Source organism: Polistes dominula, unplaced genomic scaffold, assembly GCF_049000335.1.
Source record: "Polistes dominula isolate Pdom_NZ unplaced genomic scaffold, Pdom_raw_medaka contig_77, whole genome shotgun sequence".
NCBI lineage: Eukaryota > Metazoa > Arthropoda > Insecta > Hymenoptera > Vespidae > Polistes > Polistes dominula.
In genome coordinates this window covers 1,929,697-1,944,734 of record NW_028301152.1, presented here as the reverse complement: position 1 = coordinate 1,944,734, position 15,038 = coordinate 1,929,697, and the positions used below count along the sequence as shown (strand labels likewise).

Here is a 15,038-nt window from a genome sequence, read left to right as displayed (position 1 = left end):
CATAGTGATTACCGTTGGTACTTCTTATGGTTAGTCGTTTATCGATTTTCATTTAAATTCAAACGTTTTTAGTTAATTGCATTAACTTACGTTCCGCTAATATTCGAATTGAAATTGAAAGAAAAAAAAAAGACAAAAAATATTAAATATATTTCATGCAATAGAAAAATGTTGTTCGAAGGTAAAAGTGTTTCACCCTCAAATCGGTTCCTCCATCATCATCATCATTATCATCATCATCATCATCGTCATCATCCTACCCAAGTTCGGTGTGACAAGCCCTCATGCTTGTTGCTAAATTTATCGTGGATTGGATAAACGGTAAACCAAAGACCGAGGTCGATTCATAAGATCGACATAACCAGCTGCCATTGCCATAAATGTCAGCTATTTGATTAAATAAAAAGGAAATTATAAAAGAGAAAGAGTGAGAGAAAGAATCCTTTTGACATTAGTATCCTATTTCAGTAGGAGGATCTCGTTAAAACTGTGAAAGTATCAATCGTTTAACGATAATTCATTTCAATCAATTAGCTTTGATAAACTATCCTCTCAATGACATTATTTTAATAAGGTAGACAAAAATATTAATAAGTAATAACCAAAGAATTTCTTGTTAAATTTAATGACACACTAATTATATATCATTGGTGAATTTACTACTGGTTTGTTATTTGTGATGTAACTTGTATAACAGTGTACAGATATATTCTTCAGTTGACTTAAGTATTAATACAGTAGGAATAATATGTACTTACATATTGTGTTTTTTAATATGAGTCGTTCATGAACCAAAACGATAAACTTCATTTTTTTGTCAATTTTATTGACAAAATATTTGATCTAATCAATAACAAACGTTTTAGATTTAAAATAAATTTCTTTAATAATTAATCTTAAAATTGATCAAAATGACAACAATTTTTATTGATATTTAATTGTTAATGATGCGATAATTAATATATAATTAATAATATTATACATATATGTATTATTTTATCAATTTATACTTTTGGTTTCGTGGAGTTAATCGATATAGCAAATAAGTGACTCATATATGTGTATACTATTAATTCAAAGTATAGATAGGGACAGTAATCATGTGACAAAACACGTATATACATATATATAGTTAACAAAATGTCATTTCCTTTTATCCTATCTATGGAGGGTCTCTACCCTTTACCTCTGTAAGGAATAACATCTCTGTATATGAAAAGTGTCCGTCGAAATGCATTCAATTAGGGTGGCGCCACAGTACGCAGAGTGTCAATTTTCAAAGAAGCGCCAAATATTATTAGAGTAGGATTGCGAAATAAACAAGGAACACAAATTTCACAACACAAATCTAACCCATAACTGTTTTATTATTCACATACTTTTTCATAAAATTAAATAATAAAAAATCAATAAACGTACTATTCACAGTTCACCAAATAAAATCACTTTAGCTACACGTTTTCTCATAATAATTCTTTAAGGTTATATTTACTACATTATTACATAACTCGGCATACTTCAATTCGTTTACAATTGCTACATTCATACCATACCTTCTAAATTCACCAGCGCCATTCTGGAAGGTTTTTAAACTGTTATTTATAGAAAACGTTGGACACTTTTTCACATTTTCTCCCATAAGAGATGTTACTCCTTACCTCTACCCTCCATAATCTTTCAATTATTATTTTTTGTCAAATATTGAAAAAAGATCTGATGATAAAATTCTTTTTTTTTTTTGTTTTTTTTTTTATAGGACACACTTGTACACACATTACCACCTGTGGGCGGTAGGCCAGGATTTGCAAAAGGCTTTCGCAAAAACTTTGGTGGACATTGGCGTCGTTTGGTCAAGAGGAAACCGGAAAACGAGACTTGTGCCATTCCACCGGAACTGAGGGATCAACTAAAAACGATCTACGTTTATTGACCAACCCGTACAGATGATAATACCAAATCGTACCTCGAATTTAGTGTTGACCTTCCAATCTGATGAAAATACGAACGCTTTTTTCATATCATAATTCGTAAGAAGATACGTCGTTATATCAATTAATAACATTAAGGGAATCGAACATGGAAGATTGTTTAACGAAGCAAAATCATTTTGAAAAAAGGAAAAATAATATGAATAAAAGAGGGACAAGAGAAAATTCGAAGAAGATAGAAAAAAATAAATAAATAAATAAATAAATAAATACAGGATGATGGAGACACACAAGTTCTTAGATAATTTGAAATATCAAAAATAATCTCATTATTATGAGTTCTGCAATATAAAAGTAGGAATAATATTTAGAATTTTTTTCAATAACATTTTTGTGTCTCATCTATCCATTAACGAATCATCGAACGATGGTATGACTTTTCTTTAATAGTTTAAATAAAATATTTTTGAAATAAAACATAAAGAGAGGAGAAAGTAATCAGAGAAATTATTAACACGATGAAATATTTAATGTTTAAACATATCAACAACAACAACAACAACAAAAAGTGCCCGAAAAAAATATCTCTCAAAAAGATATGAAACTACTGTTTGATTTTGAATAATCGTGAAAAATTGAATATACATACATATATATATATATATATAGTACATACACACCGATAAGTGCCTTTCTTGCAAAATCTCGTTCATGATCATTTTATAAACAAACGGGCAAAAATTATCGTCATGTGTACATGCAATATATAATTTTATATCATCTTACCATTCGTTCGAGGAATCTTAACGTGCTTAAATAGCTGGACTTTACGCTATAAATGCATATATATATATATATATATATATAAGAAGTAAGAAGAAGCTTCGTTAAACGATGTAAAAGAATTTTTATGAGACTGAAAAAAACGTTAAAAGAGCTACGACAAAACGAATTAAATCGTAGCTTTTTTTTCCTGTTTATGTATGTATTTTACTATTGATCTATAATAGTAAGAGAGAGAGAGAGAGAGAGAGAGGTAGAGAGTAAAGAAAGAAAGAAAGAAAGAAAAAAAAAAAAAGAAAGAAATAGAGTCATACTCAAGTAAGAAGAATGAATCACTTTCACGATGCACTAGTATTAATGTTATTACCTGAGAAAAATATATCTAATATCTAATGTGTATAATATAAATATGATAAAGAGATCAAAATGGAAAAAACAAAACAAAACAAAACAAAAAATAATAAGAAAATTCAAAACTCAAGGATAAATCTCTTGAAAGCGGTTTTAATGCTTCTCTCGCGCATCTCTTTAAAAGAATAAAATAAGAAGAAAGAAAGAAGAAAAAAAAAATCAAGAAAAAAAAAAACAGAAAAAAAAGCTCTGTCTTTGATGTAAATAGTAGATATAATGTTAGTTTTTTAAATAACGATGGCGTAATCTAATGATTTCCGAGCTACGGTCGTATTGACGTTTTTTCAAATATCATCCTCAGTATATATATAATAGCGTACGACTAATTCCAATAATTTGTCTAATTACAAATTTCATGAAAAAAAAAGAAAAAAAGAAAAAGAAAAAAAACCTTGTACGATTTATTCAATTCGCAATAATAATGTAATCAATAATAATAATAATAATATATATATATATTTAGATGTAACGTGACAAATGGTTTTAGTCGTACGTTCATTAGCATCGATCATGTTGCTCTTCTCATCTATACGCTATTCCGGTAAATTGAAAATAGAATGAAATGGGGATGATAAGAAAGCAAAATTGTAATTCGATAAATAGGAAAGAAAAGAAGAAAAAAGAAAAATGTACTTTACATCTTTATCGTTCTACTCCTCCACCCCCGTTTTTTTTTCTTTGACAAACACCAAAACCACGAATAGTGTATAGCATTTTGTAGCTGACTTAGACCAATTTAAAAAAGATCTTTATATAATAACATTTACGACTCATATTGAGTCTGCACTACTTGCTAAACTACTACGGTATTTCAATTGCGTATTATTGTAATTAATTTGTACAGCAACACAGCTTCACTGAGTATTAAATAACGTTGTTGTGTCTTGCCCTTTTTATTAAAAAAAAAAAAAAAAAAACAAACAAAAATTTTATTTCCCTAATAACTACACTCTTTTGGATTGTTCGCTCGTTTCTCTGCCAAATTAACGTAAACGTGGTGGCTTTTCTCGACAAGACAATTATTGAACGAACGTTCCCGTTCTTCTGGCGTACGTCTGTTTGCTGTCTGTCTCCTCTGCTGTTTGTCTGTTGTTTGTATGTAGAGGTGGTGTACATGTATGATGTGTGTATGCGAATGTACGATTGAAAACATCGAACAAAAAGTCATTATTAAATAAAAAGATAAATGCCTTAAATTTGGTGACTATATTAGTCACGTGTGAAAACTACGCTAAAAAAAAAAATAAAAAGAAAATAATAATAATAATAATAATGAATGAAAATAAACAGAAAGGGTATAAAGTAAATAAGCTATTATCTATCTAATCAACGTTCCTGCACCAGCCGAAACTGTGAAAATAAGTTGTATTATGGTATTTTAAGACACGACTATTGTAGAATAGATATGTAATACTAGCATAATGCTTTTGTGCGCGGCACGGATTATTCTAACGATTACGAATTTATTCAAGTGCCTACATTATATATACATGTATATATATAATTATAATATTATACATAATATACATATATATATATATATATGTGTGTAATAAATATACATGTATATATATATATGTATATACATATGTATATATATATATATGTATGTATATATATATATGGGGAATAATTCCACGTGAAATCGACTACTTTTGACCCCCCGATCCCTTTTTCAATTTTGCTGAAACTTTTTTTTTTATCATTTTTCATTTCATTCAAAAATTTGTTGAGAATTTTTGCAGATTTTTTTAGGCAAACCCAAAAAAAAAAAAAATTACGAATTTTTCACAAATTCCAAATTTTCGTTCCATTGTTTTTTTTTTTCAAATAGTCCATAACTTCGTCAAAAATAGACTTATCAGGACGTTTTGTTTTGTTTTCTTTTAATTTTTTGTTTTTAAATGTACTTTTTGAAAAAAAAAAAAATATTTTTGAATTTAAATTGTATAAATTAATTTCGTCTTTTTGGAAAAAAAAAACTTAAAATTTTTCAAATTTGTTTTTCTTTTCCTTTTTTAACTTTCGTTCATTCCGAGCCTAAATCATATTCTTCTTCAGATGGGCCGACTTTTTTTTCTATTTTTTTTTTATTTTTTTTTCGACATTTCATTTTGTTTTTATATTAAAATAAACCTAATTAAATAAATAGAAATATTTTTACATATATTTAATGACCTTAGTTTAATTATATATTATCGACAATTATATAAATACAAGAAGATTGCAGTGCATTATTGGTCACTTTTTCAAGTAAATATAATTAACAATGTATTCAAATTTTCTTGATCGTTTAAATAATTTACAAACAGTATATTTCTCAAAATTAGAATAATATTTTAGAAATAAACACCCTCTGCAACCCTATCTGCATAAAGCTACCGATGATCTAGAAAACCAATTTTTAAAAGCAAACAGCAATGTTGGTATTCAGCAATTGCATAGCGTTATAATTACCAAGCAACGTAATACCAAAATTGGAAGGGGTCGGGATCAAAAGCGGTCGATTTTACATGGAATGTCCACTATATACATATATATGTATACGTATATTTCTGTACAGAAAAAACCATGTTAAAGCGAAATTATAGGATGGAGCTGCGCTCCCACCACCTAGTCACTTTTAAAAATACCATCGAAACGTATCCTTACGAATTTTTAGTACAGCTTCGAGTTTCTCTTTGACTATCTATCTAAATACAATAATAATAAATAAAAGATTTTAAATGAATTCGAGAGATTTACTTTTTTGATCAATACAAATTTTTCCAACTTCTTTTTCTTCCACATCTTTTTTTGTCATATACTATATATATTATATACTATATATATTTATATACAGTATAATATATATAGTAATAATATTATTACTATATATGTTATACTATATATAATAATACAATATATAGTAATAAATAATAAATATAATAATATAGTATAATATATAGAGTATAGTATAATATATATATATATAGTATTATATATTATATATGTGTAATACATGTATATATGTAATATATATATTATATATATTATTATATATGTAATAAATAAATATATATATTTATATATAGTATATCTATCATATTTAGAATAATTGATCCTGATAAGAAAACAACATCACAATATTTCAAGAAATAAACGGTAATTAAATGAATTATTTAACATTTTATAGAAAATATTCATATGTTAAAATAAAATGTTAAAAATTTGTAATATTTATTTTAATGGATATAATTTATATAGATATATAAAGAAGTTTCTTGGAAAATTGATTCTGAAACGTGACAAAAACATTGACACAAAGCCCTATTGAATTTCAATTGAATCGTCTAATCTGACGCAAATATAAATACCGTTTCATCGTGACTCACGATCCAGTCAGTGAAATTAATCTTTACCTGTGTCATGATGTTTTATTTTTCAGAATCAATTATCGAAGCTACGTGTGTATATATATATATAGATGCTTACATCTTATATTTGTTGAAAATCATGATCTAAATACGATAGATAATCGTAGATATTAAAAGATAATCAATTACATTTCACATATGATCGATAATATATAATCAAACTTATTAAGTATGTCTAATTATTGATAAATATAACTTACTAATTGAAGAGATAAAATTTATTGAAAATAAAATTATTAGTTCGTTTAAATGGTGGTCATCATTAGATTTTGCACCAATCAAAAATGATAGAATCAATTTCCACCAATGAAAAATGAAAGAATCATTTTCCACCAATGAAAAATGAAAGAATCATTTTCAACCAATGAAAAAGAATTTTATTACTCGATGGCACTACGATCGATCTGAATTTTAATCTACCAATACACATACAAAATAATAAAATATTTTTATCATAAAAAACATTGATAATATAACAATATAGCATAATTTAAATATTTCTCATTTTTTCTACTATTTCTGTCTACTAACCTAGAAATTATATTCTAAATAACAATGTTTTGTAATGCATTATAAAGTAACCTTAATGGATTTAGCTTTAAACTGCGCAAACGCATGCTGTTAGAACAGTATCATTGATTTGTCTTAAGTATTAGATATTAAGTCTCTTAAATAATTGTAATATAAAGTTATTAACCGAAAATTATATATTGAAAAGAAATTTAAAAAGAAATGTCACTTTGCTTCGTATTTATTTAATATTATATATTTAATAAAATCATTGCAACATGTTGGTTACAAGTGCAATCTCAATGTTAGTATCTTTTGGTTATTTCTTTTATTGTAAGATAATAATTTTAGAAATGAATTAAATATTTATATTTTATTTATCCATTGAAGACAAAAAATAATAAACTATAATTATACCAATGTAACAATTTCAATTAATATTTTTTATATTTATTTTTATTACTGCAGCATATAGTAATCATTTATACATTTAATCATTCTAATGTTTTATTATATATTTATTAATTTATAATGATATTTTTATAGAGGAATTAAGTTCCGAACAGCAGTACTAACTCCAAGGTTATGTACTTCAATTAAAATGTATTCTACCTCAACTGGATCATCATCCGGATCATCATCTGGATCATCATCTGGATCATCATCCGAATCATCATCCGATTCATCTGATTCCGATTCTGATACGGAAAATCCAAAGAAAATTGAACCAGTTAAAACTGCTTCCGCAACAGAATTGGATATGCTTGTAGATAACTTAATATCGGTAAATAAGAAATAAAAGTAATCAAATTATTTCAAAATAATTAAATCAAATTGAACGATCATGTTTACAACAAGTTTGCATTATATTTAGTTGAAAGATAAAAAAAGAATAGATGTTTCAATGCCTGCAAGAAAAATAATTAAACAGGATAAACCACCTATACAAAAAAATGTATCACATGGTTAGTAGAATAGTATCTGTAATAAGATTTATTTCTTCTGCTTAGTTTATGTGTATGCTTCTTAATTTTAAATTTTAGAAAAACAACTTTCACAAGCTGTCCATAATATAACTGATAAGCTTAGCAAAAATAAAGAAGAAATAAAAACACAATTATTAGATAGGTTAACCAGTATGTCCAAAAACAATTCCAAAATTCCTATAAATTTCAGGTTTGTAAAATATATAATTTCACTTTTATTTTGTCAATTTGTAATTTTTTAATAATCAAAATAATATTATCTATGTTTATTATTTATCTTGTGTGATTAAAATTAAATTAATTGATTTTCATTTTCGTTTATATATTTTTAGTAAAAATATGGAAAACATCGTATTAAATCGTAAGTCTTCATTTTCTCAAGAAAGTGAAAATATTCCTAACGATAAACAATGGAAATACAAAGCCGATATTGCACGTAAGTTAAATTCTAATTATAAACTCAAGCAACAAGAAAAAAAGGAAGAATCAGGTCATATTTGGGAATTATTGAAAAATGATAAAAACAAACAAAATCAGGCTAGAAGGAAACAGAAAGAAACAAAATTGAAAGCTGATGAAAGTAGAAGAAGAATTTTTAATAAAATAGAGGAACCTACGACAACTATACCAGAATTATCTATGTGGGATTTCTTCGAGAAAAGAGAACTTGATTTAATTGTCGATCAACCTTCCAAAAATATATTTCAAGAAATGATACAGTGGACTGAATCAGGAAAATTATGGAAATTTCCTATCGACAATGAGATTGGTAATGCATAGGCTCATATTTTGATATAATCCAATAATCTTATTCCTATGTTCTAATAAAATGATAATTTCAGGAATGGAAGAAGAAAGTAATGTGCACTTCACTGAACATGTATTTCTAGAACGTCATTTAAAAGATTGGTGTCCTACGACTGGCCCAATACGTCATTTTATGGAACTTGTATGTGTTGGTCTTTCAAAAAATCCATATATGACTGTACAAGAAAAAACTGATCATATTGCATGGTACAAAGAATATTTCAAAGAAAAAAAAGAAATATTATTAGAATTAGGTGCTATTAAAACAACATCCGATACAACGAAACAAATAACATCTTAAATAGTAATAAATTTATGTATCTTTATCAAACAGTGATATTTTATCTTTGTATTATATATGATTTGCATCTATGCATCTAGATTATACGCATATTTTATATTCTACTTTTTTCTTATTTATAAATATATTCAAAATTGACATGAAATAAAGAGAGTACGACTAAATAAATCATTCAATGTACGTGACATAATTATTGTCAACAACAACAACAACAAAAACGAAAATTCTACAAAATATTAAATTATTACTTCCCCCGTGCATATTAATATAAATACATCTTCTTTTTATTAAAAAAAAAAAAATACAATTAAGAAAGAAACATATATAGCTATTTCAAATGAAATGACTAATATTGTATTAATCTTATCTATACCAATTATAAATAAGATAAATTTACTAATTTTACAATTATTTTTACCATATTTATATATATATATATGTATTTTGTTTAATAAGAAAAAAAAATAAAATACCTTTATATAACGTATAAAAATATAAAATGTACAATATGAATAATTTGAAAAGAAATAAAAAAGAAAAGATATATAAAATGTAACACACTATAATCGTATTGAAAAATATTTTCTAATGCTGTATAATAATAGAGAGAAAAAGAAAAAAAGATTTCTTTTCAAATAAATTCAATTATTCTTTCGTATATACACGTAGATATAGATTTATAAATATACTTCTGAAATTAATTTAAAACGAGCGCAAATGTGAAGTTACTGAAATGCACGTAGCCATATAAATACAGACACACACAAATACACACACATAAATATATGCATACAAAAACAAGGTATGCATGTAAATACGTATGTGTACCAATCAGATCTCCTCATCTCATACTCTTCTTCTTCCCAGGCTTTGGCAGTCTGTGGTAAGACTTGCAACCCAGTCATTCGCTGACGTCACTTCAAAGTATATTTATATAATTTCTCGAACTTTGAACTCATTTAATACTTTTGTGACTGTATGTATATTACATTTATAACACGAATACATATATATATATATTTATATATGTATATATATATATAAATATAAGTTACACGTATATAATTTAATCACTTACTTAAAATTGTTATTTTGTTTCGGGACACGTTTGCTGAGCGTCCATACGTAAAAATTAAAATCGGGAACGCACGATGGCGAATTGAGTTTTACGTGGTTGTAAAGTACCGGTACTTTTGGTGAAATCATCGAAAAAATTTGTACAAATCTCAAAGTGTATAAAAAAGAAAAAGTCACGTTTTAAAATTAATAATATATTCTACATTGATTTCAATCTTCAAGTTTGACAATTCAATTTTTTGCCAACGTACTTTTTGACCGAACAAGGTTCTGTTTGTTTTTTTCTCTCTCTCTCTCTTTCTCTCTCTCGTTTTTTTTTCCTTAGCTTTTTGTTTTAACAGTGATTCGTAATATTGTTGCGTGAACGTAACGATCTGGTCCGTGAATAAAAATTAGTATATTAATCTTACGTGTAACTAATTATTCGGAAATTCTACGTTTTACACATCCAGTATTATTCATTCGTAAGAAGAAAAAAAAAGTAACTTCATTTCTGTATATATATATACATATTATATTCTATTTAAATGTATCTTTATATTTTTTTCGAGCTTATTATTTAGTAATATTAATTATTTGACAAATATTGTTAGGTTATAATATTTCAATCTATGAAAAGTCAATTGTACATCGTTAAATGCACGAATTACGTCAGCTATCGATTGTTTTTAATATATTTTTTTATTTATTGCGCAGTTTGTTTGATGATTAAGGACACGTATCTGAAATATTTTTGTTCTTTTGCTCAAAAAAGTGATATCAATTAAAATACACAATCGTATTTCTATAAGTACATATTTGTAATAAACTAAATTGGTAATTATAACGTATCTCTTGTAATTAACAAATAATCATTTTGAATATTTTTTTTTTTACAGATACATATATTCACTTATATATACATATATACACATATAAACATATATATATATATATATATACCAAGAAGAAATATGAGTTTGCAGTGGACACTGGTTGCTATTTTCTTATATTTAGAAATAATATTTACATTATTGCTAGTATTACCTATACTATCTCCAACAAGATGGCAGAAATTTTTCAAATCGCGCTTTGCACAAAGTTTAAATTATCAATCATCAACTTTTTTCTATATCCTAATTGCCATATTAATTCTATTTTGGTTGGATTCTCTTAAAGATATATATAAATACAATACTGTTGGAAGCCGTGCTGGAGAACATGCTCATTTAGATGCAGAAATGCAAGGTAAATGATAATTCATTTAAAAAAATTCATTTTGTTATATTAACTATGCACACACATACGATAAGAGCCGTTCACAGATCAAAACGATTCAATTCATTTTAAGAATATTTTAAAATTATTACTATCTATACATCACTTCATCTATACATAATTTTTTGTATTTTAATGTGTTCAATAATAAATGCTACGTCAATGTATATTACTTTAATAACCCTTAAAGTGCACATGGGGTGTTTGACACCCCAACAAATTTTGGATCTCTCTAAAACGCTACTGAATTCGAAAAAATGGGTTATTTGTCGACATCTAATGTTAATTCAGATGGGTATAAAACCTATTCTATTTTAAAAAAGATGTATTAAACTACTTTGAAAAAAATTGCGAGATCTAAATATTAAATAGCGGCTTCAGGAGACGTTGGGGTATCAAACACCCACAGTACACTTTAACTAACTTTTACCAAGTGTGTGCACTTTAAGGGATAATCTTCTATACTTTCTCTTTTGTGAATTTATATATTGCATATATTGTATGTTTATATTTTTCTAATATTTATTTTATTTCAACAGGAAACATGAAACTTTTCCGAGCGCAAAGAAACTGTTACATATCAGGATTTTCATTATTTTTGACTGTAGTTATATATCGTCTTGTAAAATTAATCTCTTCGCAAGCTACGCTATTAGCTCAAAGTGAAGCTGCTATGAGACAAGCTCAATCTGCTACGACCACAGCTAGAAGTTTACTTTCTCAAAAACCAAGCGGTGAAAGCGCTCAAAATGATTCTAATGAAGCACACGATAAAGCCGTTTCAGAATTGAAAAATCAAATCAAAGAATTGCAAGCTAAAAAGCTTGAACTTGAAACTGAATTGACAAGAGAGAAAAAAGATAAAGAAGCTATCAAATCTCAAGCTGATTCTTTAGCAAAAGAATATGATCGTTTGAGTGCCGAACATGCTAAAAGTTTACAATCGAGTGGAGATAAAAAAAGTGATTAAGTTGTTGCCTTCCTTTTTTCTCTCCATCAAAATAAAAAAAATAATATTTATGTAAAAAATAATGAATTATATGCCTTTGGCGTTGATTATTACCACCAACGCCAAAGGCATATAATTCTTTATTTTTTACATCAACGCCAAAGGCATATAATTCATTATTTTTTACATAAATATTTTTCATTAATATTCTATCCAACATAACGTTACATTATTTTTAATAATACTAAAACAATTATTATAATTTATTTATATTGTTTACAAAAAATCCTGTATATACGACGTATTATTGCAAATGTAATATGTGTATCGCAAATACATTGTTATATTAAATTTGGTTGTTTGCTTTAGGAAGTGATCAATATTTTTAATGAATTCTTTTTTTTTTTTTTTTTTTTAACTAATTTTTCCTTTTGTTATTGGCAATTGTCACAAGTTTGTTGATCATAATTATTATACAAATATGCGTTTAAGAATCAAATTTTATGTATAGAGTCTTAAGAAAAACAAACTCTTTCCTATAAACATATTATAGATAGTATATTCTATTTTAATTAAGTATATTCTAACAATTAAAGAAGAGTAATGCATAACTCATAAAAAACTATTAAATATATACTTTATATTCATTATTTTTCAATTATAGTTGAAATTGTTTACGTAATATATATATATATATATATATATATATATAATAAATGGCACAAAATTTGCTTCATTAATATAAGATTTTAAACTTGTATTTCATTAAACCTGTAACATTTTATTATTTTTTTTTAATGTCTTTTATATTATATTAAATGTAAGTGAGATTTGAAATTATGAAATATTTATAAATAGCACATAATTTATTGTTCATAAAATATGAAATCCTACTAAAGCACAATAATTTTATTAAACAACTAATAACAAGAATTTAATGTGTTAGCGGGTTGTAATTAAATTCATTCGACGTTGATCCACGCAGTTAGAAAATTCTTCTACTAAATTAGAACACTTCAATGTTTCCTTAGGATGGTCTTGATAACATTTCAATACTTTTTCTTTACCTGCAGCACACAGCTGTTCATTGTCGAGATTATTTGTCGCTTTTTGTCCTATTAACGAACATAAATATAAATATACACATATAAACATTAATATTCATGAAATCAAATTTATTTTCATAAATTAATGTAGTATATGAAAGATTTTTATTTTAAATAAATCCTAAGAGATATTATTTGTTAATCACTTGACATACAAATCAAATACGCGACGTTTTATTTTAAAATTTACATTGATTTATAAAATTCAATAAGGTTGATAAATAATTAAGTAATACTATAAAATAATAATTGAATAATTTTGTAACGTGTGATACTTCATAAAGCATAAAACAGCCGAAAACAGTTGTTGACATTTTGAAGACGTCAAAGTCTACAATGGCACATGAAATAAATGACGTTTTCGAGACGTCATTGTATGTCAAGTGGTTAATATGTTAAGAAATAATACAATGATATTTTAACACAACAAATGTTGAATTAACTTTTATAATTTCAAAGATTATATTCAATTTTAATTATTAATTCATGAAAATAACCAGTGGTATAATTATAAGTATAAAAAGGAAAATGTATAAGAATACAAATAATATATTAATAATGTAATGTTATCCTATTGATATTAAATGTAAGATACTTAGAAAAAAACGAGCTATTCGGCTAAGATCAAAATATTGATTTCATTTATTACTTTACCTTTTTCTATCGGATAAAATTCATTGACAGTTCTTTTATATTCTTCTTCTAATAGTATATCTATCATCGAGTGCTTATTTTCCATATTTTTTAAGCGTTTTTGCCAATAATCATTTTGAGCATGGAGTTCTTTTTCTTTCTGATGTTGCATTTCAAGAGCAGATAATGTTAACTCTGGATAATAATATGCTGAATATACAGAAGGTGTTTCTCCAATATTTTTCTGTGGCAATGGTGATGATTGAGGAACTGCGTTGGAAGGAGTTGGTTGTGGTGGTGGTGGTGGTGGTGTTGGAGTAAATGAGTTTACTTCTTTAACAGTTTGATTGGAATTTTTGTTGACACCTTGGGCTAAACGTTCTACAACTGCGCTAGATACTTTAATCACTCCTACCTCTTCTTCATTGGATATAGTTAGACTACGAGTGCTTTGCTCAGATCCCATTTTTAATAATTCCTTCAAGAGATTTTTAATGTATTACCTTAAATTAAATAAACATAACATGATTAATTTTATATTATTCATTAACGAATATTTCAATTCAATTCGTAATTGTTTCAAAATTATTTCATACTTTTTTCCCCCCTACCTCTGGTATATTTAATTCACGTAGATTTAAGACTTTTTCATTTACATATTACATTGAAGTTACATAAACACTATAATGTACAATCTTTTCGATTCATGAAAGAAAATCTTGACTACTAAAGAAGGATAACAAAATTTATATTGTAACTAAGAATACAGTCTTTTTAGAAACAACCCGTACAATCTTAAATACCGCTTTGCGCTCCATCTACAGGAATATTTCGATAACTGTCTAATCAATTTATTCACACTATTATTATTCTT

At 26.1% G+C, this 15,038-nt stretch overlaps 4 protein-coding genes across 11 annotated transcripts in view; 3 read left to right on the top strand and 1 right to left on the bottom strand.

Annotated features, from left to right (window-relative positions):
* LOC107064122 (uncharacterized) overlaps positions 1-5,853 on the top strand; it is a 90,008-nt gene extending 84,155 nt beyond the window's left edge. For all 5 annotated transcript variants that reach the window (XM_015316461.2, XM_015316462.2, XM_089178125.1 and 2 more), the window contains one exon: positions 1,757-5,853. In XM_015316461.2, the coding sequence (XP_015171947.2) occupies positions 1,757-1,930 (174 nt within the window). In that variant the 3' untranslated portion in view covers positions 1,931-5,853. The remainder of the gene's footprint in view (positions 1-1,756) is intronic.
* A 1,290-nt stretch (positions 5,854-7,143) lies between these two features.
* Positions 7,144-9,313, top strand: mRpS31 (mitochondrial ribosomal protein S31). Its single transcript, XM_015316286.2, has 6 exons — positions 7,144-7,352; positions 7,595-7,832; positions 7,923-8,013; positions 8,092-8,224; positions 8,367-8,803; positions 8,877-9,313. The coding sequence occupies exons 1-6, from the start codon at positions 7,327-7,329 to the stop codon at positions 9,140-9,142; spliced, it is 1,191 nt and encodes a 396-aa protein (XP_015171772.2). The 5' UTR covers positions 7,144-7,326; the 3' UTR covers positions 9,143-9,313.
* A 674-nt stretch (positions 9,314-9,987) lies between these two features.
* On the top strand, positions 9,988-12,776 carry LOC107064197 (B-cell receptor-associated protein 31). Of its 4 annotated transcripts, none has more exons than XM_015316615.2 (3): positions 9,988-10,118; positions 11,098-11,446; positions 12,016-12,776. In XM_015316615.2, the coding sequence occupies exons 2-3, from the start codon at positions 11,173-11,175 to the stop codon at positions 12,444-12,446; spliced, it is 705 nt and encodes a 234-aa protein (XP_015172101.1). In that variant the 5' UTR covers positions 9,988-10,118; positions 11,098-11,172; the 3' UTR covers positions 12,447-12,776. The 4 variants fall into 4 exon arrangements, with proteins under 4 accessions (XP_015172101.1, XP_015172100.1, XP_089034590.1 ...); XM_015316614.2 differs by lacking the exon at positions 9,988-10,118 and adding an exon at positions 10,148-10,486; XM_089178464.1 differs by lacking the exon at positions 9,988-10,118 and adding an exon at positions 10,542-10,700.
* A 428-nt stretch (positions 12,777-13,204) lies between these two features.
* On the bottom strand, positions 13,205-14,931 carry Chchd3 (Coiled-coil-helix-coiled-coil-helix domain containing 3). Its single transcript, XM_015316533.2, has 3 exons — positions 14,776-14,931; positions 14,186-14,667; positions 13,205-13,540 (listed from the first exon to the last, which is right to left on the bottom strand). The coding sequence occupies exons 2-3, from the start codon at positions 14,628-14,630 to the stop codon at positions 13,368-13,370; spliced, it is 618 nt and encodes a 205-aa protein (XP_015172019.2). The 5' UTR covers positions 14,631-14,667; positions 14,776-14,931; the 3' UTR covers positions 13,205-13,367.
* Between the last annotated feature and the right edge of the window lie 107 nt (positions 14,932-15,038).